General features: G+C 43.9%; 1 protein-coding gene across 1 annotated transcript in view; it reads left to right on the forward strand.

The window, feature by feature from the left end:
* DDC (dopa decarboxylase) overlaps positions 1-21,438 on the forward strand; it is a 77,637-nt gene that overhangs the window by 15,538 nt on the left and 40,661 nt on the right. The window contains exons 4-5 of the mRNA XM_065397715.1: positions 12,918-13,052; positions 14,764-14,907. Of these exons, the coding sequence (XP_065253787.1) occupies positions 12,918-13,052; positions 14,764-14,907 (279 nt within the window). The remainder of the gene's footprint in view (positions 1-12,917; positions 13,053-14,763; positions 14,908-21,438) is intronic.

The raw sequence follows: 21,438 nt of genomic DNA on the forward strand, positions 1-21,438 counted from the left end.
TTGTATCTGTAAATTTACCTGCCGCGGGAGGGTTTTGAGACACAATGAATACATCTCAAGCACTTTGAGATCCATTAGTAAAAGGTGCTGTGTAAATCCAAGTAATGTTAAAGTTACATAGTGTGGCAAAGTGGTAACAAAACTCAGAAGTACCTGTCTCCCATCCTTCTTCTCCATCCAATAGGGCACACACTTCTCCCATGATATCTAGACTCTCCTACAAGATCTGACATATGAGGAGGGATGGCTTTGTCAGTAGGGAAGTGGACTGGGAGTCAAGAAATTTGGGTTCACTTCCTGGCTCTGCCACAGCGTCCCTGGGTGACCTTGGGCAAATCACTTAGAGTATCTCTATACTAGAGCTAGACTTACTTGTGTGCTAGCATGCTAAAAATAGCAGTATCGCTGTGGCAGCATGGCTAGATGCCCAAATACCCTTCTTGGGTTTCAGATGGAACTGTACTCAGATGGAACTATACTCAGCCTGTCCCACCGCAGCAGCTATGTTTCTATTTTTAGCACGCTAGCTTGATCAGAGCTAGCATGGGTATCTCTACCTGAGCTGGAAATTACATCTTCAGCTCCAGTGTAGACACAGCCTTAGTCTCTCTGTGCCTCCATTTCCTCATCTGTAAAAAAGGAGGATTATAGCCCTTCCACAACTCACAGGATATAGGAACTCTGATATGGGCGCTAGCTAACTGACATCCAAGTGATATGAGATTCCTAATGTACACAGAAACTACTTTTAATAACTAAATCAAAGCCTTGCATGTCAAAGGAAGCAGTTCTCAATGTAGCTAACAGAACAAAACCAAAAAAAAAAAAGGAGTTTCTTGCTCAATTTATTTTTTTCAGATATGATTGCAGGGAAGATGGGTAGGAACCTTTTCAAAAAGTGAAAAAACAAGGGGTTTTTTTGCTTTGATTTTTAACCCTCCTATCTCACAAATGCTTCATTCAACCTGCCACAAGCTCTCCAGGAAAATTCTACTCTGGCATAAGACCCCACATGTATGCCTGAAAATTAATGTTTACTTCATGACATTAGGGTATGGTTAAAAAAATTGCACTGGAAAGCAATGTTCCCTCTAATTTTTTCCATCTATGTGCGGAATAAATTTTGTTATGCACACCAAGGTATGTGCAGATGTGCACCACCAGTAGAAACAAAAAAACTAGATATAATATATAGTTTTGAAAAGTTACCATGTGGATAATTACTCCAGCCAGGACAGGTTAGGCATTTTAGAACTCACACTTAAATTTAATTCTTTGAGTAGTAAGAGAAATAAAAATTATGAAATGCATAGACCAGTCAAAACACTAAAATAACACACTTTGAAAGAATAAAATTACAGAGAATATATGTGCATTGCAGGAAATACTAAGAAATAACAACAACAGTAATACAAGTATGTGTTGGGAGGTGAGTATGAAAGAGAGAGAGAGAGAGAGTGTGTGTGTGTGTGTGTGTGTGTGTGTGTGTGTGTGTGTGAGAGAGAGAGAGACTGTGAGCTGGCTGCTGGGGAAGTCTCAGAGACCATGCACAGCCTCTTTAAGAAAGGCACTCACTCATCGCCAGAGGCTTGAGTCATTCAGATCTCAGATCGCAGCAGGTCTGAGTCCTGAGCCAGGCTGTCCCCTCTCCCCGGGTCTGTGGAGATGGGGTACAGGGGTGGGGAGAGGGGGACACCCTGATATCAGCACCCCCCTCACCCTTCCTCCTCTGCACAGCCAGCAGGAGGGTCCCGGGAACAGCTGCAGGAGCAACGTGGCTGCAAAGCAGCGGGAGGAGGGGCACCTGAACACACACTGCCGGATGTGTGCAGCTCTGCTAATCAACTGTGCGGCACTTGAATGTCTCCTGGGCAGCCACCCAGCCACGCAGCTTAGAGTGAACACAGCAGGAAAGCTAGCTTCAGCCTAGCCTGTGGAAAGACTAGTGCTTCTCCATAATAATCCAGATTTTAATCACTTCCCTCCACCATTTAAAAATCCAGGCACCTCTGAGGCAAGTTATGGCTTTTTTGTTGGTGGTGGTTTTAAATGAAGGTGAATTTAGTGCAGGTGAAAGGTGGTAGATTGACAGCCCTGGAGGTACAATGGTTACAACACGGGGTGTAGAGCTGGTTGGGATTTTTCTGTTTGAAATGTTTTTTGAATGATATGTGATTTCAGCATAATTGAATTTTTTCTTGGGTGCCTCATGCCCCTGTTCTTTGAGCTGAGCTCTCTGGTAGGACTACATATCCCATGATGCAATGAAGTCTCCTCTTCTGGTTGAACAGACATGGTCTATCATGGGAATCATGTGATTCCACAGTACATCCTGGGATGTAATCTGGCCAGGGAACCTAGCCCACAGAGGAGAAAGGAAGCATGAGGCACTTGAACTACAACTTCTAGGAAGCACCGTATCTACTCAGGGGGACACAGACTATTGTCAAACCAGTATGAAATTAAATGTTTTTATTCAGCCCAACAAAATGAAATGAGCCATTTTGATCCAGGGATGCTGAAATATTTTATTTTGACAGGAAATGTCAAAACAAAATATTTTGAATGGAAAATTTTTGGAACTTTCCATTCCATGAAAACTTTTATTTCAACTGTGTGTCCCAATGCAAGGTAAAAACAAATGGAAAAATATTGGAATTTCTCTTGGAATGGAACTTGCTCTTTTTGCCACAGACTAACTGGAAGACACAGCAACTGTTTAATGCCATGCAGTAATGATACATGGTACTTTAGCATTTGGGAGCGAAGAACAACTTCAAGTTGAACCTACATGAGGATTTTGAGTCCTAATTATGAACACTAAAGTTCTGTGAAAAGGGTTGAAAAGGTTTTCCTTAAACTTCACTCAAAAACATTCAACATTTTGTTACAGGCTATTTCTAAAATGTCACCATAAGTATAGTAATAGAAGAGAGTATACAAGAGTGTCCACCATATCTAACAGAGCAGAGCATAGTAGAAAGTCCACTGACAGGAGCATTTGTTAAAGAAACAAATATGATTTTAATAAATACACTTTATGCAATAAAATGAAATATGTAGGACTAAAATGAAGCTGTTTATAATTAGAAACTAAAAGGTATAATGAAATTAAATAATCCAATTAGCAGACTAAAACTCCAGTGCAGCAAAAGGCAAAAATCTATTTAAAAGTTGACCTGCTAAATGAATATTGGTTACATTTCCCATATAACAAACAACAAAATCCAGACAGCAATGAATGCCTCATACAGGGATAGACTGCTGGTTTGTATGTGTGTGTAACAATACGTTGTGTTTCAGAAGCTTCTCCATTAATGCTTGTTCTCCCTTCAAACTCACTAGTATCTAGTCATAAGATCTCCTCAGTCAAAAATATACCTAACACAACTACTTAAAGACCGTCAAGATTTTCGGCTCAACTGTGTTGTCCTCACTTACACCAGTGTAAATTCAGAGTTATTCCATTCCAACCCCAGTGCCGTAGTTGTGCTAGGAGTATTTACATTAGGATGACTCTGGGTTTTGCATGTACGTGAAACCAACCTTTCTTCATGGGTCTCAACAGCATCAATTTTGTTCTGACGACAGCAGGCAATTATGCCTGTTGTTTATCAGCAGCAAATGTCGCCCTTCCCAACTGACAACACTTGATGGCCTGTAATTTTGTAAGATACCGAGGATTGTTCAAATTTAGGAATTGAAAGTGAGCTTCGTGCTGCCGCTTGAGATGAGGCAATTTGTGCTGCTGATCCTCTCGCTCTTGAAACAATAATGATACAAGTAAGAGAGGGCTTGGCAAAGATAACGTGAATGTGAGGCTGCCAATCATTCCTGATGCAAACACCAAACGATTATTGCAGTTTTATATAAACTGAGCCTGTGAAAACTGGCTGTTAATTACATTTGAAAGCCCACATCAATACAAAACCCTTTCTTGCTGTGTACCAGGTGACACTTGAAAAAGCCAAAAGATGAAAAAAAAAATTCAGCTCAGGGTTCTGGTGGACATGAGCATCAGCTCTCGCCAATATTTCTTCCGCCTCTTGAGCCTGCTCACCATGGCAACCTTTGTTTGCTTGCAATAAAAGGGAAGGTATCATCACTGTTCACTTAGCATAGAGTGTAGCTTTAAAGAAAAAAATGCTTTTAAAACTAGCAAGAATAGAAAGCAACCTTCTCACTAGAACTTGTGTGAACGTGCAACGTATGCAACTCAGTTTTGCCTTCTATATAAACAGATAAAAACTTCATTTCCCTTGTGTATTACAAAGGTGGTTTCTTCTGCAAAGAGAGGGATTTTAATTCTGAAAGTATACAGAGCCCCCAAATAAACAAACACACTCAATCCACAGTCCTTGGCATGGAAAAACAAACCCTTAATTCATGATTTTGGTAGCAACAACCGAGGAACTAGAGAACAAAGGGAATATTTTTCAGAATTGTTGGTAAAAGACTTAAGAGCAAAGTGAATACATTAGTTACACAACCCATCAGGCTCTCCATGAATCAATTTAATTATGAAAAAAGTGATTATTAGCTAGTTATAAATAGGTTTGGCAGATTTCAATTTTGGGTCTTTTTGTAATTTCAGTGGATAATATTGTTTATTTTTAAGCATTTTCAATTTAATCTATTTAATTTCTCATAGTTGTGGGAAATTTTGGGGGAGGTCAAACAATAGTGGAGTTAGACAGTAATTATTTCATGACAGTGGACTTTGCAATTCAAAAAGTTAATGCTTTATAAATGTTAAAACAAAAATTATCAACATCACATGTCAAACTGTACAAAGAAAATAACCTTACATCAACCTCTAAGTTCTCACACAGCCTTCTTCTTACTTTGTCTATTTGTAAACTTCTGTTATTGATGGAAATATTTGTGTGTGTGCACACGCACGCATGCGGTCATATTAATGTTTACCAACACTTACTGATAAACATTTCATCCTTCCATGCCTGGTAATAAAGTGTATTTAGTAAAACCAGAGCTTATTTTAAGATCTATCTATTTTAGGTACTTATATGGCTCCATTACCATATTATCTGAGTACTTTGCAGTCTTTATTGTAGTTAGCCTCACAACACCTCCATTCTACATTTGAGAACTAAGGCGAAGGGAAACTAAAGTGACTTACCCAAGCTCACACAGACAGTCTGTGGTAGGTAGCCAAGTCTCCAGCTAGTGCTTTAATCATTGGAGCATCCTAAACTAACTAGTCAGGAACAAGACCACTCCTTAAATACTGCAAGTGCCTAAAAGATACTGAACGTTTCTACAAGTTCTTACCCATTTTATTGATGAAGGAAACTGAGGCACAGAGAGGCTAAGGCCAACCGACTGTGTTGCACCCAAGTTTGAAAATGACAGTTTAAGTGACTAAAGATGATGCAAATGTGTGGCAGAGCCAGGGCTTGAAGCCAGGTTTTCTGAAGTCCAATTCTGTACTCTTGTTACCACATCGTACTGAAAACAGTGTAGAACAGTGGTCTCCAACCTTTTTATGCACAAGATCACTTTTTGAATTAAATGCAACCTAGGATCTACCCCTCCCCTTCCCCAAGGCCCCACCCTTTCCCTGAAGCCCCTCTCTGCTCACTCCATCCCCTTCTCTCCGCTGCTCACTTTCCCCCATTCTCACTCACATTCAACAGGCTGGGGCAGGGAGTTGGGGTTCAGGAGGGGGTGTGGGCTCTGAGTTGGAGCCAAGGGGGGTTGGAGTGTGGGGGGGAGCTCTGGGCTGGGCCTGGGGCAGAGGGTTGGAGTGCAGAGGGGGGGAGGGGTGCAAGCTCTGGGAGGGAGTTTGGGTGCAGAAGGGATAAGGGCTGGGGCAGGGGCTTGGGGTGCAGGAGGTGGTATGGGGTGCTGGCTCTGGGAGGGGTCTCAGGATTGGGGGTTGGGGTGTGGGCTCCCACTGGGCAGCACTTACCTCAGGTGGCTCCCAGTCGGCGGCGCAGCGGGGCTAAGAGAGGCTACCTGCCTGCCCCGGCCCCATGCTGTCCCCAGAAGGGGCCAATGTGCCCCTGCGGCCCCTGGGGGGGGGGGACGTGGCTCCGCGTGCTGCCCCTCTCTGTGGGCACTGCCTCCGCAGCTTCTATTGGCGACAGTTCCCCATTCCTGGCCAACGGGAGCTGCAGGGGTGGTGCTTGCAGGCAGGAGTAGCACGCCGGGACTCCTGCTCCCCCCCGCACCTCCACTTCCACCGGGGCTGCAGGGGCGTACTGGCCGCTTCCGGGAGCGGCGTGGGGCCAGGGCAGACAGGGAGCCTGCTTTAGCAGCAGACCCACTGCACCATCGGTGACTTTTCATGGCCAGAGACCGCGATCAACTGGGAGAGTCTCCAGGATCGACCAATCCATCGCGATCAACCAGTTGGTGACCACTGCTGTAGAAACACTATGGTAAGGTGCAGGGGTTTGGAAAAGTAACGTAGAACAGGGTAGTATTTTTCAAATAAGAGAAATGCATGTATATTGAACAATGTTGCCTTCTAACAGCATTTGCCCATTAAACAGGTCAGCTGATCGCGTTCTTTGTAAAGGTTATATATTGTTTTTAAAAATTATTTTCTTTTGAGAGGGTAGGTATTGTTGATTAGATGCTATATTACATTAGTCAAGTCTGCTTGACCTCTTGTAATACAAAGGCTAAGGGCCTGAATTGTCCAACTCTTGCAGATCTGAGTACTTTTTACACTCAAAAGTAGTCCCATGGGTGCTTAAATATCCTTGTGATGAGCACTTCAGAAATACCTTCTTAAGAAAAGGCCTGATGAAAGACTAGACAAATGTTCTCTGCAGAAAATTTAAATTGCCTGCTATTGTATACATGGCCCATGCCTGCCTGCACCTGTGCATTGCTTTATCTCCAGCCCAAGGGGAACCAGGCCATTTCCACACCTATTTTTTTCTGACCAAAATGATAGGATGGTTCATTTTCTTTTGAGCCCCCCTAACTTCCTCCTAAACCTTCTCCTTTTGGAAAGACTGTGAATTTGGTGGGTCTTCTCCTCTATTCAAAAGCTGGTCTCCTTCTTGCAGAGGAAGGTGTTAATGATTTTCATTGGAACGGCTGGTGGGAAAGAGTTATGCAGTGAGCAGCCATCACCTATGCTTTGACAAGAGTATGGCTTTTGGGAGATTGTGAAGAGAACCAAGCATGAACTGAGAGAGGAAGCATGGTCCAGTGATTAGGGCACCAGTCTATGATTCAGACGTGCATTCAATTCCATGCATGACCAATTCCATGCATGACCAATTTACGACCTGCTGACTTAGCTATTCTGTTAGCAATAAGCAAGAATGGTTCAGTATGGCCTGCTAATTTGACTACTATTAGAAACAAGTGATAGTGATTTAGGCACTTTACTGGTTTGCCAAAATCTCCCCGAACACATGCTCCACCCCAGTCTTCCTGTGTGACTTCAGAAGCCATTTGGTTTCTCTGTGTCTCAGTTCCCATGTGTAAAATGGGATTCTAGTTCTTTCTTACCTCACAGGGGTGTTGTTCATTTAATACATTAAAGATTGCGACATGCTCAGATGCTATGGTGATGGGGAGCCATGTAAATCCCATTGCCATGGGACAGATGAAATGGGGCCTGGCGGCAGCAAAAATGTTGTGTAACCCCCAAGGAGATTACCTAGATTCCTGGGGCTCTGTCTGCTGGCAGCTCAGGGGGAGCCAAGGCAAACTCAGTCTGCCCAGCAACCAATTGGGAGTGAGATGGGAGAAGCCATATTTGAGTCAGTCTGGAGCTAGCCAGGGGAAGGGCAGGACTGGCTGTGTGGGGAGCTGGTGAGTCCCAGGCCTGCATGCAGGGTTCCCCTGAAAACTGGCCTCTAGGGACCTGAAAGCAAGATCCCTCTGCTGGGCTTTTCCTTCTCCACTGATGACTCCCAGTTTGTAGAGTTTTGCTGGGAAACTTCCCCAGCGAGGCTGAGTTAGCCCTCCAGATCCCTAGGTGAGACCAGTCACGACATGGTCAGCTCTGCTCTGCCTGCTAGTTCAGGGCTGCTGCCTGCTGTGTGTGTGTCTGGACGCTGGGCTAGGAGACAACAGTTTGGATTTTAGTACAGTTGTGTAACCTGCACCTTGAGCCCTGCACCCCTTTGTGGTGAGGGGAAGCAGCCTGCTCCTGCTTGAAGAGGATCCCTGCCAGCAGAGATCAGCCCCTCTGCAGTGATCGAGGAGTCCAGAGTCATCTCTGAACCTGAGGATCATTCATGGAGTTTGTGAGTGCACCATCTTTTAGTTAAGTCAGTCAGGGAATTTGTTCAGGGGACCCCCTACTCCCTCAACTGTGTCCTCAAGCCAGGGAGTGAGGGTTTGGGGATTTTATAACCTGCTGCATATTAAACCTGTGGAGGGATTTACCACCTTCTCCCACTTGTGAGTCCTTTGGGCTGTACTGAACCCAGTAAGCTACACTGCTAAACCACTGCAGAGAAGAATTTTGTGGTCATAGATCATCAAGGGCCCCAACAAAGTACGCGTACCAACGGGACACTAATCTTACATTTGCTACCTCAAGTCACGTGACTGGGGAAAGTCACCGGTATTAGCAGCGTGGGCACCGGTGACCCTAAAAATAGTGTTTTACCCTGTTTTGTATATTTGTCTCCTGTTTAATATAATTATTGTGTTGAATATATTGTATGTGTTTGTGTTATTTCTTGGAAGTCTCCAACTATCTGGCAGGTAAGTGGGGATTACCCTGTGGTTAGAATTTTCCTCTCAAGCTGCCCTAGTGACCCTGCCAGGAAGGGTCTTGGAAAAAATTTTGAAGGAAAAAGTAGTTAAGGACCTTGAGGTGAATGGTAATTGGGACAAATTACAACATGGGTTTACGAAAGGAAGATCGTGCCAAACCAACTTGATCTCCTTTTTTGAGAAAGTAACAGACCTTCTAGATAAAGGAAATGCGGTGGATCTAATTTACCTAGATTTTAGTAAAGCGTTTGATACTGTGCCGCACGAGGAATTACTGGTTAAATTAGAAAAGATGGGGATCGATATGAAAATCCAGAGGTGGATAAAGAACTGGTTAAAGGGGAGACTGCAGCGGGTAGTACTGAAAGGGGAACTGTCGGGTTGGACGGAGGTCACCAGTGGGGTTCCTCAAGGTTCGGTTTTGGGTCCGATTTTATTTAATCTATTCGTTACTGACCTCGGAACCGAATGTAGGAGTGGGCTGATAAAGTTTGCGGATGACACAAAGTTGGGAGGTATTGCCAATTCGGAGAAGGATCGGGATATTTTGCAGGGAGACTTGGATGACCTTGTCAATTGGAGTAACAATAATAGGATGAGATTTAATAGTGGGAAGTGTAAGGTGATGCATTTAGGGATGACTAACAAGAATTTTAGTTATAAGTTAGGGACGCATAGGTTGGAAGTGACGGAGGAGGAGAAGGACCTCGGAGTCCTGGTTGATCGCAGGATGACTATGAGTCGGCAATGTGACGTGGCTGTGAAAAAAGCTAATGCGATCTTGGGATGCGTTAGGCGAGGTATTTCTAGTAGGGACAGGGAGGTGCTGCTTCCGTTATACAAGGCGCTGGTGAGACCTCATTTGGAGTACTGTGTGCAGTTCTGGTCTCCTATGTTTAAAAAGGATGAACTCAAACTGGAACGGGTACAGAGAAGGGCCACTAGGATGATCCGAGGAATGGAAAACCTTTCCTATGAAAGGAGACTCGAGGAGCTCGGTTTGTTTAGCCTAACCAAAAGAAGGCTGAGGGGGGATATGATTGCTCTCTTTAAATATATCAGAGGGATTAATACCAAGGAGGGAGAGGAATTATTTCAGCTTAGTAGTAATGTGGATACGAGAACGAATGGATATAAACTGGCCGTGGGGAAGTTTAGGCTTGAAATTAGACGAAGGTTTCTAACCGTCAGAGGGGTAAAATTTTGGAACAGCCTTCCGAGGGAAACGGTGGGGGCGAAGGACCTCTCTGGCTTCAAGATTAGGCTTGATAAGTTTATGGAGGGAATGGTTTGATGGGATAATGTGATTTTAGTCAATTAGGCATTAACGGGCCATCGCGGGTAAAATGAGGGTCCGGCTGTAGAATCTTGCCTGTATGCTCGGGGTTCTGCTGATCGCCATATTTGGGGTCGGGAAGGAATTTTCCTCCAGGGTAGATTGGCAGAGGCCCTGGGGGCGAAGGACCTCTCTGGCTTCAAGATTAGGCTTGATAAGTTTATGGAGGGAATGGTTTGATGGGATAATGTGATTTTAGTCAATTAGGCATTAACGGGCCATCGCGGGTAAAATGAGGGTCCGGCTGTAGAATCTTGCCTGTATGCTCGGGGTTCTGCTGATCGCCATATTTGGGGTCGGGAAGGAATTTTCCTCCAGGGTAGATTGGCAGAGGCCCTGGAGGTTTTTCGCCTTCCTCCGCAGCATAGGGCAGGGGTCGCAGGCTGGAAGATTCTGTTGTGGGTGGGTCAGCTTTTGTGGCCTGCATCATGCGGGAGGTCAGACTAGATGACCATATTGGTCCCTTCTGACCATAAAGTCTATGAGTCTATGAGTCTAAGGAGCGAGGGGGGTGGAGGCACAGCCAAATAAATTCATAGGAAAAAATAAAGAAGATACACCCTGCTGAGTGGGTGGCGGGATCCAGAAGAACCCAGACCTGTCCATCAAAAACTGTAAGCAGATTGGCATTAAAGAAGGTGGAGAGGGGGCGCTACAGTTGTAATCACTGGAAAGACATTCTTCCACTCCTCACATAAGGAAAGATCTTCCTTACTCCTCCCAGACCTGAATCCTTGATCTTTCTCCCTGACACCAGAGCAGAGCAGTCAGATGTGCACTGAGCTGCCTTTTGCTAGTCTGCATCTTCCTCCGTGCTCCACCCAGCTGCCCCTGGGGCCTGGATTCCAAGGAGCTTGTCTAAATCCACCCCTGCAGGGTAAGGTTGCCACTGTCTAATCACACAAATCCAAACGCCCCGCCCTCTACCCCACCCATTCCCCCAGGCCCTGCCCTTGCCCCACCCCCTCTCCGAGGCCCTGCCACTCACTCACTCTAACCCCACTCCCTTGGTCGCTTGCTCTCACCCATCCTCACTTACTTTTACCAGGCTGGGGCAGGGGGTTGGGGTGTGGGCTCTGGGCTGGGGTGTCGGGCCGAGAGGTTCGGCGTGTGGGAGGGGGCTCATGGCTGAGCCTGAGGCAGGGGGTTGGGGTGCAGGAGGGGGTTTGAAGTGCAGACTGTGGGAGTGAGTTTGGGTGTGGGAGGGGACTCAGGGCTGGGGCAGGGGGTTGGGGTGCAGAAGGGGGTGTGGGCTCTGGGAGGGAGTTTGGGTGCAGGAGAAGGCTCCAGGCTGGGGCAGGGGGTTGGGATGCAGGACGGGTGTGGAATGTAGGCTCTGGGAGGGAGTCTGGGAGGGGGCTCAGGGCTGGGGCAGGAGGTGGGGGTGCAGGCTCTGGCCAGGCGGCGCTTACCTCGGGTGGCTCCCGGAAGCAGTGGCATGTCTGGCAGGAGCTCCTAGGATCAGGGGTGGCCACACGACTCTCCATGCTGCCCCTGCCCACAGGCACCACCCCCGCAGCTCCCATTGGTCACTGTTTCCTGTTCCTAGCCAATGGGAGCTGCGGAGTCAGCACTCTGGGCGGGGCAGCGCACAGAGACCCCCTGGTTCTCCCTGCGCCTAGGGGCCGCAGAGACATGCTGGCCACTTCTGGGAGCGGTGCAGAGCCAGGGCAGACAGGGAGCCTGCCTTAACCCTGCTGTGCCACCGCACTTTTAGCGGCCTAAAATCTCCTGGATTGGCTTCAGTAGCCTCTGGGAGATCAAGCCCAATTCCAGGAGACTCCCGGCCAAACCGGGATGGTTGGCAACCCTACTGCAGGGGGATGTAGATGAGACATTTTCAAAGTGGCATTGCATTTGGCAAATGCTTGGGGCCTGATCCTGCCCCCATTGAAGCTGATGGCAAAACTGTCATTGACTTCAATGGGAGCAAGTTTGCAATTTTTTAAAAAGTTTGTAAGATACAGATTGTGGCTGGCCCTTGGGTCCTTAGGCCTGAGCCCAGGGTGGGAGTTGAGGGTAATAGGATCCAAGGATCTCTTGATGCCAATTGGCCATTCTTTATTTCATTGACGATTCTTTATTTCATGTGTGCACTTTAGATAGAGGGTGTTTATCAAATCTTTAGTAAGGTAGCTAGTGATACTGAATCAGAGTTTTTATGCTTAATGAGTTCTCTTCTGGTCAATATATGGCTTATAACAATAAAATTCTTGTCCCAGGAAATTATAATCATTAATAATATATGGTGCCACAATTTTCATAGTGCTCTACAGAAATAAGAGATGTGGTCAGATTCTGATCTCAGTTACACTCATTTAAATCCAAAGCAACTTAATGGAAAGTTACTCTGTGGTTATGCTGATGTAATGGAGATGATCAGTATCTGGTCCCTGTCCTGAACGGGGACACTCTTCCTGCAATCAGATCCTTGTGCCTGCGTGCTCACTGATGTCAGTGGGGATCTACAAAGGTGCAGGGGTTTGCTTGTAAAGAGCTGATTCCAAGACTGGAGCCTAAATCACCCAAACATAGAAAATGAAGAGAAGAGTGAGGAAAGGAGAGGCAAAGGTTAAATTTATTGCACGGTCACATACAGTTTCTTAAACATAATATACAGTTTTTCTGATACAATCTTAGGTGCACATTTGTGTCTATCTTGCAGCAATGCTTCTTACCATGCATGTGGTATAAGAGTTCTCAAATGATTCCATATTGTACCATTTATTTTTGTACAGCTTTCACTCTGAGGCAGACCTTTAACATGCAACATTTTGTTTTCAGTAATTCTCCCTCACATAATACATACCATTGGTTTTGAGGCTTCCTTCACTATGTCCCATGGAGTCTCTCTTCTCCATCATAGGGCAGTGCCAGCGAGGCTACTTTGGTTACATTGCTTGCTGCCAGAACAAAAACAATCAGACGTGTCCAATCAGAAAACCCAGAATTAACAGAGGCAGACATCATGAGCAAGTTGGTGGTCTATGCATCTGATCAGGTGAGGACATCTAAAAATGACACTCGGAATTACTCTACTTGAAAAATGCAGTCACCCTGCTATACAGATTACTTAGATTGTAAACTCTATGGAGTAGGGATCATTCCGTGTTTGTACAGCACCTTGCACATTGGGGTCCTGGTTCATGACTGGAACTCCTAGACCCTACCACAATACAAACAATAAATAATAACAACAGGTGAAAGCATTGTACTACGTGTTACAGATTAACAGCCCAATGTTGCCTCCCTTCCTCACACTGAGTATTTATTTTACTCTGCAAGGAATCCCATTGTAGTGGATGAAGATACTGTTTGTGGAATAAGGTGCTAATCAACATGAGTAAGTGTGGCCAATAAACTAACTGATTTGAATGTTGACACACAAAAAGCTGCACTGTATGAGTTATAAACATACCAAGCTTGGTACCTGAAAAACTGCAGTTGGTTTAAAAATAATCCTACTAAAATCTGAGTGTATCAATCCAAGTTTGCCCAACATAATCCCTGTTTTCTATCTGCAAACAGTATTTAGCAGATTTACTTAAACTATGAATTCTCAGCATGGCCAGGATCATGAAAAGCTTCTACCATGTATGAAAGCAAACGTTGGCCTTCCAGTTCAGCTGTGCTTGCATTTTAAAACTGCTAATCCTAACAAAGGGGGCCAAGCAATGTCACTTCTTCCAATAAACATGACATTTTATTATCTAAATGTCAGTGAGATAGCAGGAATGTTCCCACTACTTGATATTTAGTTTGAACTAATCCACTGGTTACACCACATTAAAATGGCCAGATGTCAGGTTTCACTGGACTTTACCATCACTGTATATTAAGAAACAATGTAATTTAAAAAGGGCACCTGCTCTTTGTTGGGGGTGGGGAAGGGGTGTATTATAAGGCCATATGTGGGAACAGTCAGGATGTGAGAAGTGGGGAAGGATCCTGATGATTTTTAAAAGCCATGATACAATTGGTCCTTTTTCTCTTTGGAGCTCTAGAGTGTGTGCTGTGCAGATTTCCAGACACAGAGCCTTAAGTTTAATGTACTACTAAGCAGAGCCCCATTGTTTGTCTTTCTTTTTGTTGTAAATGGCTGATCTGAAATGGAGACTGACAGCCCTCCGTGCCTGCTGAAGGTCAGGGGATTTTCTGTCTGCAGAAGGATTCGCCTTAAGACATGGCTGACCTTTCAAAGCTGAGCTCGCCACTCCGTCCGCATTAAGAATAGACCTGTGTGACCCACTGCTCAGTAATCCAAAAGGAATGAAAAACTAAAACAGCCTCTTGTGAGGGGGAGAATGCTGTATAGACAAACACAGTGCAAGACGGGGGTGGAGGGAAGCTAAAAGCATGTCAAGTGCGTTCCTGCACAAGATACTTTGCATCTTATCAAACCCATTGTCCCTCAAGAAAATTCCATTGCAGAAATAGGGCCACTGCAGTAAATGGGAGTTTGCCATTGACATCAGTAAATACAGGATGTAGACCATAGAGTAAATACTGGGAAATGAATATTGTCATGTGTAGCAGGATCTGTAACTAATTTAGCCGGGGCTAAATTAAGTCCTGGCATAAGAGGGCACAACTCTCATTGACTAGAGATTTTAGTATGGACAACCCCAATTCTATTGCACTGTGGTTTGTTAGAATTAAAAACAGGTTTCTGTGGAAGGTTCATGTTTTAAAATCCACCCATTTAATTGCAGGCCCACTCATCAGTGGAAAGGGCAGGATTAATTGGTGGAGTGAAGATTAAAAATATCCCTTCAGATGATAAATTCACTGTTCGCGGATCAGCCCTAAAGAAAGTTTTGCATGAAGACAGAGCTGCTGGTCTTATCCCATTCTTTGTAAGTACTGGCTTTAACAATCTTACTTGTGGATTTACTGCATCTGATAGGCTACTTTTAAGATGACCAGATGATACTGTATGTAATGTAGGAATGTATAGATCTGCACACTAGTTAGAATATGAACATTCCATGAATGTTCTACACAGTACATGAACTTTGCATACAGTCTCTTTTTTTTTCTTTTTAAATGGGTGCAAGGGGGCAGGGAAGAAAAGAAAATAACTGAATTCCCTAGGCATTATGGAGGTTTAGGAGACATTTCTTTGCACAAATGGCAACTGGTGTATGTAATGGATTACCAAATAGAGGCTGTGTCTTTGAATAGAACTAAAGCAGAGAGAGAAGATGCATTTAAAGGGGGGGAGGATGTTAGACTAGACAGGTGGATTGATGTGGGTGAATATCTTGACTTTCTTCTGTCCTGAAATATTGTTATAATCTTTTACATTGGACTTCCAAATTGCAATTGTCACAAATGTGTGTGTTTAATTTTGAGTTTATGGATTGCATGTAGGTGCATGTCAAAAAAAATAAAATAAAATCAACACCTGAAATGACACAATGTCAAACTTAAATATCAGCAAACAGTCAGAACCCCTCCCTGGACCACCAGACTCAATGCTACTTTAGCAAATAAATAAGCCTCACGGTGTGCCCTGAACATCAGCAAGGTGAGGCTATATCAGACGGTGTGTGTATGTGTGTGAGAGAGAGAGATAGAGAGACGGTATCACCTTTCAATAAGATGACACATGTCAATAATGAGCTGTAAGTCACCACTATTGACTTTAACATTATTTTCCTTTCCCATCAGAATTCATGCATAGTGAACAGTGTTCATACTATATGATCTTTCAGATTGAATACAGTTGTCTTTTTAAAGTGTAGTCACTTTGAGTGACTAATGACAAATAGCACTTTCTCATTCAGAGGATCTGTTCCTTGTGTAAATTCAGAATATCATGCAATCACTTTCAACTACAATAAGTTTTTAGTACATTTTTTTCTCCTGTTAGCCCTGAAGAGTTAATACCGCTGAGAGAATGAACTGGAGTCTATTATCATGCATCAACAAAATTGTTTGCTAATTTCCAATAATTTATACCTGTGCAAATCTGCTGAAGACAATGGAGCTGTACAGGTTTATGTACAGAGAGTGTAATATGGCTAGTAGAACTTTTATCAGTAGTGATGGCAATGAAGCAGGGCCGGCTCTGGCTTTTTGGCCGCCCCAAGCAAAAAAAAAACCAAAAAAACGGGGCGGCCAGAACGGCAAAGCAAAAAAAAAAAAAAAACCTGCGGCGCGGCCGGAGCGCAGGTGCAGGGGGACTGGCTGGGGGGCGGAGGGGGAGGGAGCGGGCAGGAGAGAGAGAGAAGGGGGCGGCCAGGGCTACAGAGGGGGCGCTGCCACACGGCCCCTCCCGCTGCGCCGCCTCCTGCCGCCTGCCGCGAGGGCTCTGCACCGGTCGGCGGGGAGGGAAGGAAGAGGACTGCCCTGCAGGGTGCTCTGGTTCTCCGTGCCGCCGCCCCCTACAGGGCGGCCGGAGCGGACCAAAAAAAAAAAAAGCGGCCGTGCCGCCCTAGGATTGGGCGGAATGCTGCCTCAAACAATCTGCTGCCCCAAGCACCAGCTTGCTCAGCTGGTGCCTGGAGCCGGCCCTGCAATGAAGGGTAAAGCCCACCTTGGCTCTCACAGCCCAAGTTGAGTCTACAGGGCTGGCAGTTAGAAAAAGCCCTGTCTTGTCATCTGAAGAAATTTGATATGGAAATTATTAGAAGACTACAAACGTGCAAGCCCACAATACCATTTTTACAGAGCTTCTGTTCAGAGCAGTCTTATTTGATTCAGAGTAGCCTGGACTTCGTCTTCTCTGTTTACTTAAGGTAAAATTTTCAAAAGGACCTACGTGATTTAGGCTTCTAAGTCCCATTATCAAAAGTGATTTAGGAACCTAGGTATCAGTGAAAATCAGTCTGAAGTCACTTTTGAAAATTGGACTTAAAAACTTAAATCATTGGACACTTTCGGAAATCTTATCCTTTGCTTGCTTGTTTGTTTGTTTGTTTGATTTATTTTGATTGCCTTGGGCTCTGACTTTGTGGTATGTTAAAAGACCATGGCATGAGCACAACAGATGTTTCACAAGTATAGGGGGATGCTGTTTTCTTGCCTTGGAGAAAAGGAATTGAATAATCTTGATGACCAAGTGAATTCCACCAATTGCCTTCCAGTGGAAATAAGACTCTTGTCCAAAATGAAGGCACCATCACTAAGGCTGCTCACATGAATTTACTTGTGCCATAGAACCTGCTGCAGAGAAATGCGTTTGTAATGGAGATCTCAGTTCCCTCCACTGGGGCAAACACAGCACAGCACGTCATATAAGCAGCTTTTACATGCAGTGGGAAAGTTTAGCTGGTTTGGTTTGGTTTAACAAGTATATTAGGCTGTTCTGATTTTTTTAACAGCATGCTTCAGTGTTTCGTTTCTGCATGTCGTACACACAGTGCAATTCTGCATCATCTCTCCATGTGCTATCCGAAAGTTAATTTAGTTGCTTTGTTGCTCAAACCTCATCTACACACTCACAATGGAACTCTCCTCATAAATATTCACCATCTATTAATTTTTGCAGCTTTGGGAAAGGGAAATCAAATAATCGGTTTACAGATTCAGTGACACTGTTACAAAGGGTGTCTTTTTTTAAACTGTATGTTGTCTCCACTGGTTGCTTTGCTGTGCAATACAAGCCTTGAAAGGAAACATAGGCTAAGCCTGAGTTAATACAGCCAGTGTCAGCCCTTCCATTTATTTGTATACATAAAACATCTCAGCGAGGATTAGATGAGATCTCCTTATCCTTACTGCTAGCCTCCTAACTGAAAAGTATGCTCATTCTCTCTCATACTGGGCAGTAGCCCATGCACCCCATTCGTGCTCCCTTTTCTGCTCTTCAAGTTCTTTTGTTCTTGAGTAATTTGGGGTTATTTTATTTTGTTCCTGTGACAAAGATACGCAAGTTAGTAAAGAAACACCTTCCACCACCTTATTACTCACCTCTTCTTCACTGATCTTTCTCTCAAGAGGGAGATGCAGTGTCAAAGCAGAAAGTTCTGCAAAAGGAACCCTGACGGAAAAGAGTTTGTGACAGCATATAGATCCTTCCATATCTACACTTACAAGCTTACAGTAGGATCTCTCGTTAGCCGTGTTATGCCAATGGGAGAGAGCTCTCCCTTCAACATAATAAAACCAGCTCAACGAGTGGCGGTAACTATGTCTGAGTCAGAGTGTTTTCCACTGACATAGCGCTGGGCACACAAGCACTAAAGTTTTGCTGACCTAAGTGCTAGTGTAGACATGGATCTGGGTTGCCTCTAAGTTCATGCAGTCTCTTGAGCAAAAATGATTTAATAGGGAGGGTGGAAAAGGAAAATAAAACCCTGTGTTTTATGGGCTGGATTCTCCTCTCAAAGGTACATGTATAAATCAGGAATCATTCCATTACAGTTAATAGAAATATAAGTGAGGAGAGATTCAGGCTCATGTGTTTACTGGGCCTGATAGGAAACAGGAGCTCTAATTAAAATAACTTGGTAACAGTGTTATAGCTTTTTCAAATAAGTAAGGTTTGTTTATCAGACCTGTTTGGCATTAAAAAAAAAAAAAAAAAATCTTTGAACTTATATCCACCACTGGTGTCTTTTAGCACTAGCAATTTATTCACTGGAGCACTTAGCACAAACTATAGTAAAAGCTGGGAGCAAGTCCAGAGTAGTAGTTTTCATTTGCTTTCCCCAAGTTCAAAGCTGTGTATATTTCCATTACAAAAGATGTTTGAAAAAATCAAAGCACAGCTATAACTCAACAAATTGAAACAGTTGAGTTACACAGGCTATTGACAAACAGGCCCGATCCCATGAGGTGCTGAGTGACTCCTGAGAGGAACTGAAGTTGGCAAGAGTTGAAGGCACTCAGCACCTTGGAGCGAGCCCCAAACTTGGCGAGTATGCTAGGGTGCCCAGCTCTGCAGTTGGGCCCCAATTCAGCAAAGCACTTAAGCACATGCTGAGATCCCATTGACTTAATTAGGACTTAAGCACATGCTGAAACTTAGGTGTTTTAAGTGCTTTGAGATGAAGGTACCTAAACTAGGTGTCTGAGTGCTGGTTTGAGTGTCCAAATGTGCAACACTGTACATTAACTTAGGCTCTAACAAGTTGGAAAATAGGGTCCACTGCATATAAACTACATTCGCTTAGGTGTGTATAAGTAATCTGCGAGTATATTGACTTTCATAAGCCAGTACGGATACATGACAGCAGCTGGTGTATATGTTACAATATACTTCAAAGAGCTATTGCAGTGTACTGCTGCTGCAATATGATCACCTTCTTGTTGACTAATGGCCCAGCAGAGACTCCCTGTGACTCTAGCAGAAACAGCTCTGCTGAGTGATGATTTACAGGATATGCACAAGCAGATACTTGGCATCCAGACCACTTTGGATGGTGATCGTATCAGAACTAGGCTGCTGGAGGTGCCAGCTTTCAGATGAGTTGCAAAACTGAGGTCCTGACCACAAATGATCATCAAAAATTGTAGATTTCACAAGAGTAATGGTGCTAGTTTCATGCCCTGGCCAAATTCTAGTTTGTCTAGCTGAATTCCCCCTGCAGTTTGTCGGGTAAGGCATCTTTGCTTTCTGTCTAGAAGGTGGCATTGCAATGTGCTACATTCCACTCCAGAAGTAGCTGCATTACGAAGACAGGCACAGTTATCATCATTGTTAACTATTTCATTAATACAGATCCCAATATGATGAGCATAGTATTGGGGTGGGGGGAAGAGATGGATAGCTAAATTAATAGCTCTCTAGTTTAGCAACTACATGGTAGTGATTTTGAATTGAGTGTATAATATCCTGAGGTATTTTTAAATAGGTCTTGTATTTGCAGTAAAATGACAAGAAGTTTAGCATTCAAAACTCTGTGTCAGGTCTGAAATAACTTTGTGGGCTCCTTTCACCCTATCAGAATTTTAGAAGCTGGGATAAACCAGGCTGAATTTAGCTCAATGTGCATTGTTCATGTGTTAGCATGAATAAATATGACACCTACATAGAGATCACTGTTAATCAATTCTTAAAGTAGGTCACATTCTTTAGTTCAGGGGTAGGCAACCTATGGCACGCATGCCAAAGGCGGCACACAAGCTGATTTTCAGTGGCACTCACACTGCCCAGGTCCTGGCCACCGGTCTGGGGGGCTCTGCATTTTAATGTAATTTTAAATGAAGCTTCTTAAACATTTTAAAAACCTTATTTACTTTACATACAACAATAGTTTAGTTATATATTATAGACTTATAGAAAGAGACTGTCTAAAAACGTTAAAATGTATTACTGGCATGCAAAACCTTAAATCAGAGTGAATAAATGAAGACTCAGCACAACACTTCTGAAAGGTTGCCGACCCCTGCTTTAGTATATTTAAATTAAATGAGCTTTCTTGGTTTTCTTATTATGTCCATTGCATTAACCAATAATCTCACTACTTTGATACCTCTGTAGGTTTTGTATGATAAACCCTATTCCTTTATTGAGTCTCATAAAACGTACATAGCTAACTTCTAGAAATGCAAGTAGGCAGATACTAGCTGTTGGCAGAGCAATCCCCCTTATGTATCATTGGGACACCAGTCTCCTGGAAGTGGTGGAAGCAGTGCTCCCTGAGGTTTATAATACAAACCTGCAGGGCATTATAAATATTTGTGCAGGTTTAGTCGTACTCAGGAAAGTACTATACAAGGTGACTGATGCATGCATTTGGCTGCTTTACATCAGAGCAAGGGCTATGTTATATTTACACAACATGATCTGAAAAGGATAATGCCTTGGGCTCTTCGGAGCTCTCAGTTCCATTTCTGAGATGCTGCCTGTCCCTTGCCCCCTACACAAATGTGATTATGCTGTTGTAATATGGGTTACAAATTGGGTTAGATTCATTGTTTAGTACTGATGCAAGGTAATGAGAGCCCTGAAGAGAGCAGATGCTGTTACTTTAAGTGGTTTCTGGGAATTAATGCAGGTGGCTTTGGGGTTCATGCACCTACAGAAAAAAACATTAAAATTATTTAAACAGCTGAGCCATTCTTTATGGAACAAGCCATTATTCAAACAACTGAGCATATGTATTGAATGTATACAATCTCTAATTATAATGGCACATTCCTTAAAGTGATTATAGAGAGCGTGTTTGTAGCTTAGTGTAATCATATAATGGTGCTGACACCAGTACACCGTATCTTTCAGCTGGCTGAATTGAGCTCAGCAATAATCTTGCTCCCCTTTATTGTCCCTCACTAACCACGGACACCTCTCCTGCACCCTCTTGGTGAAGGCCAGTAATCTAAGTATAATACATATGTACAAAGAAGCAGAGTTATGACTGCGTGTGCCACAGTAATTTTGGGATTTCCTGACATGGGTCCTTAACCGTGTAACCTGAACACTGTAATCATTGTTC

Source organism: Emys orbicularis, chromosome 2 (genome assembly GCF_028017835.1).
Source record: "Emys orbicularis isolate rEmyOrb1 chromosome 2, rEmyOrb1.hap1, whole genome shotgun sequence".
Classification (NCBI taxonomy): domain Eukaryota; kingdom Metazoa; phylum Chordata; order Testudines; family Emydidae; genus Emys; species Emys orbicularis.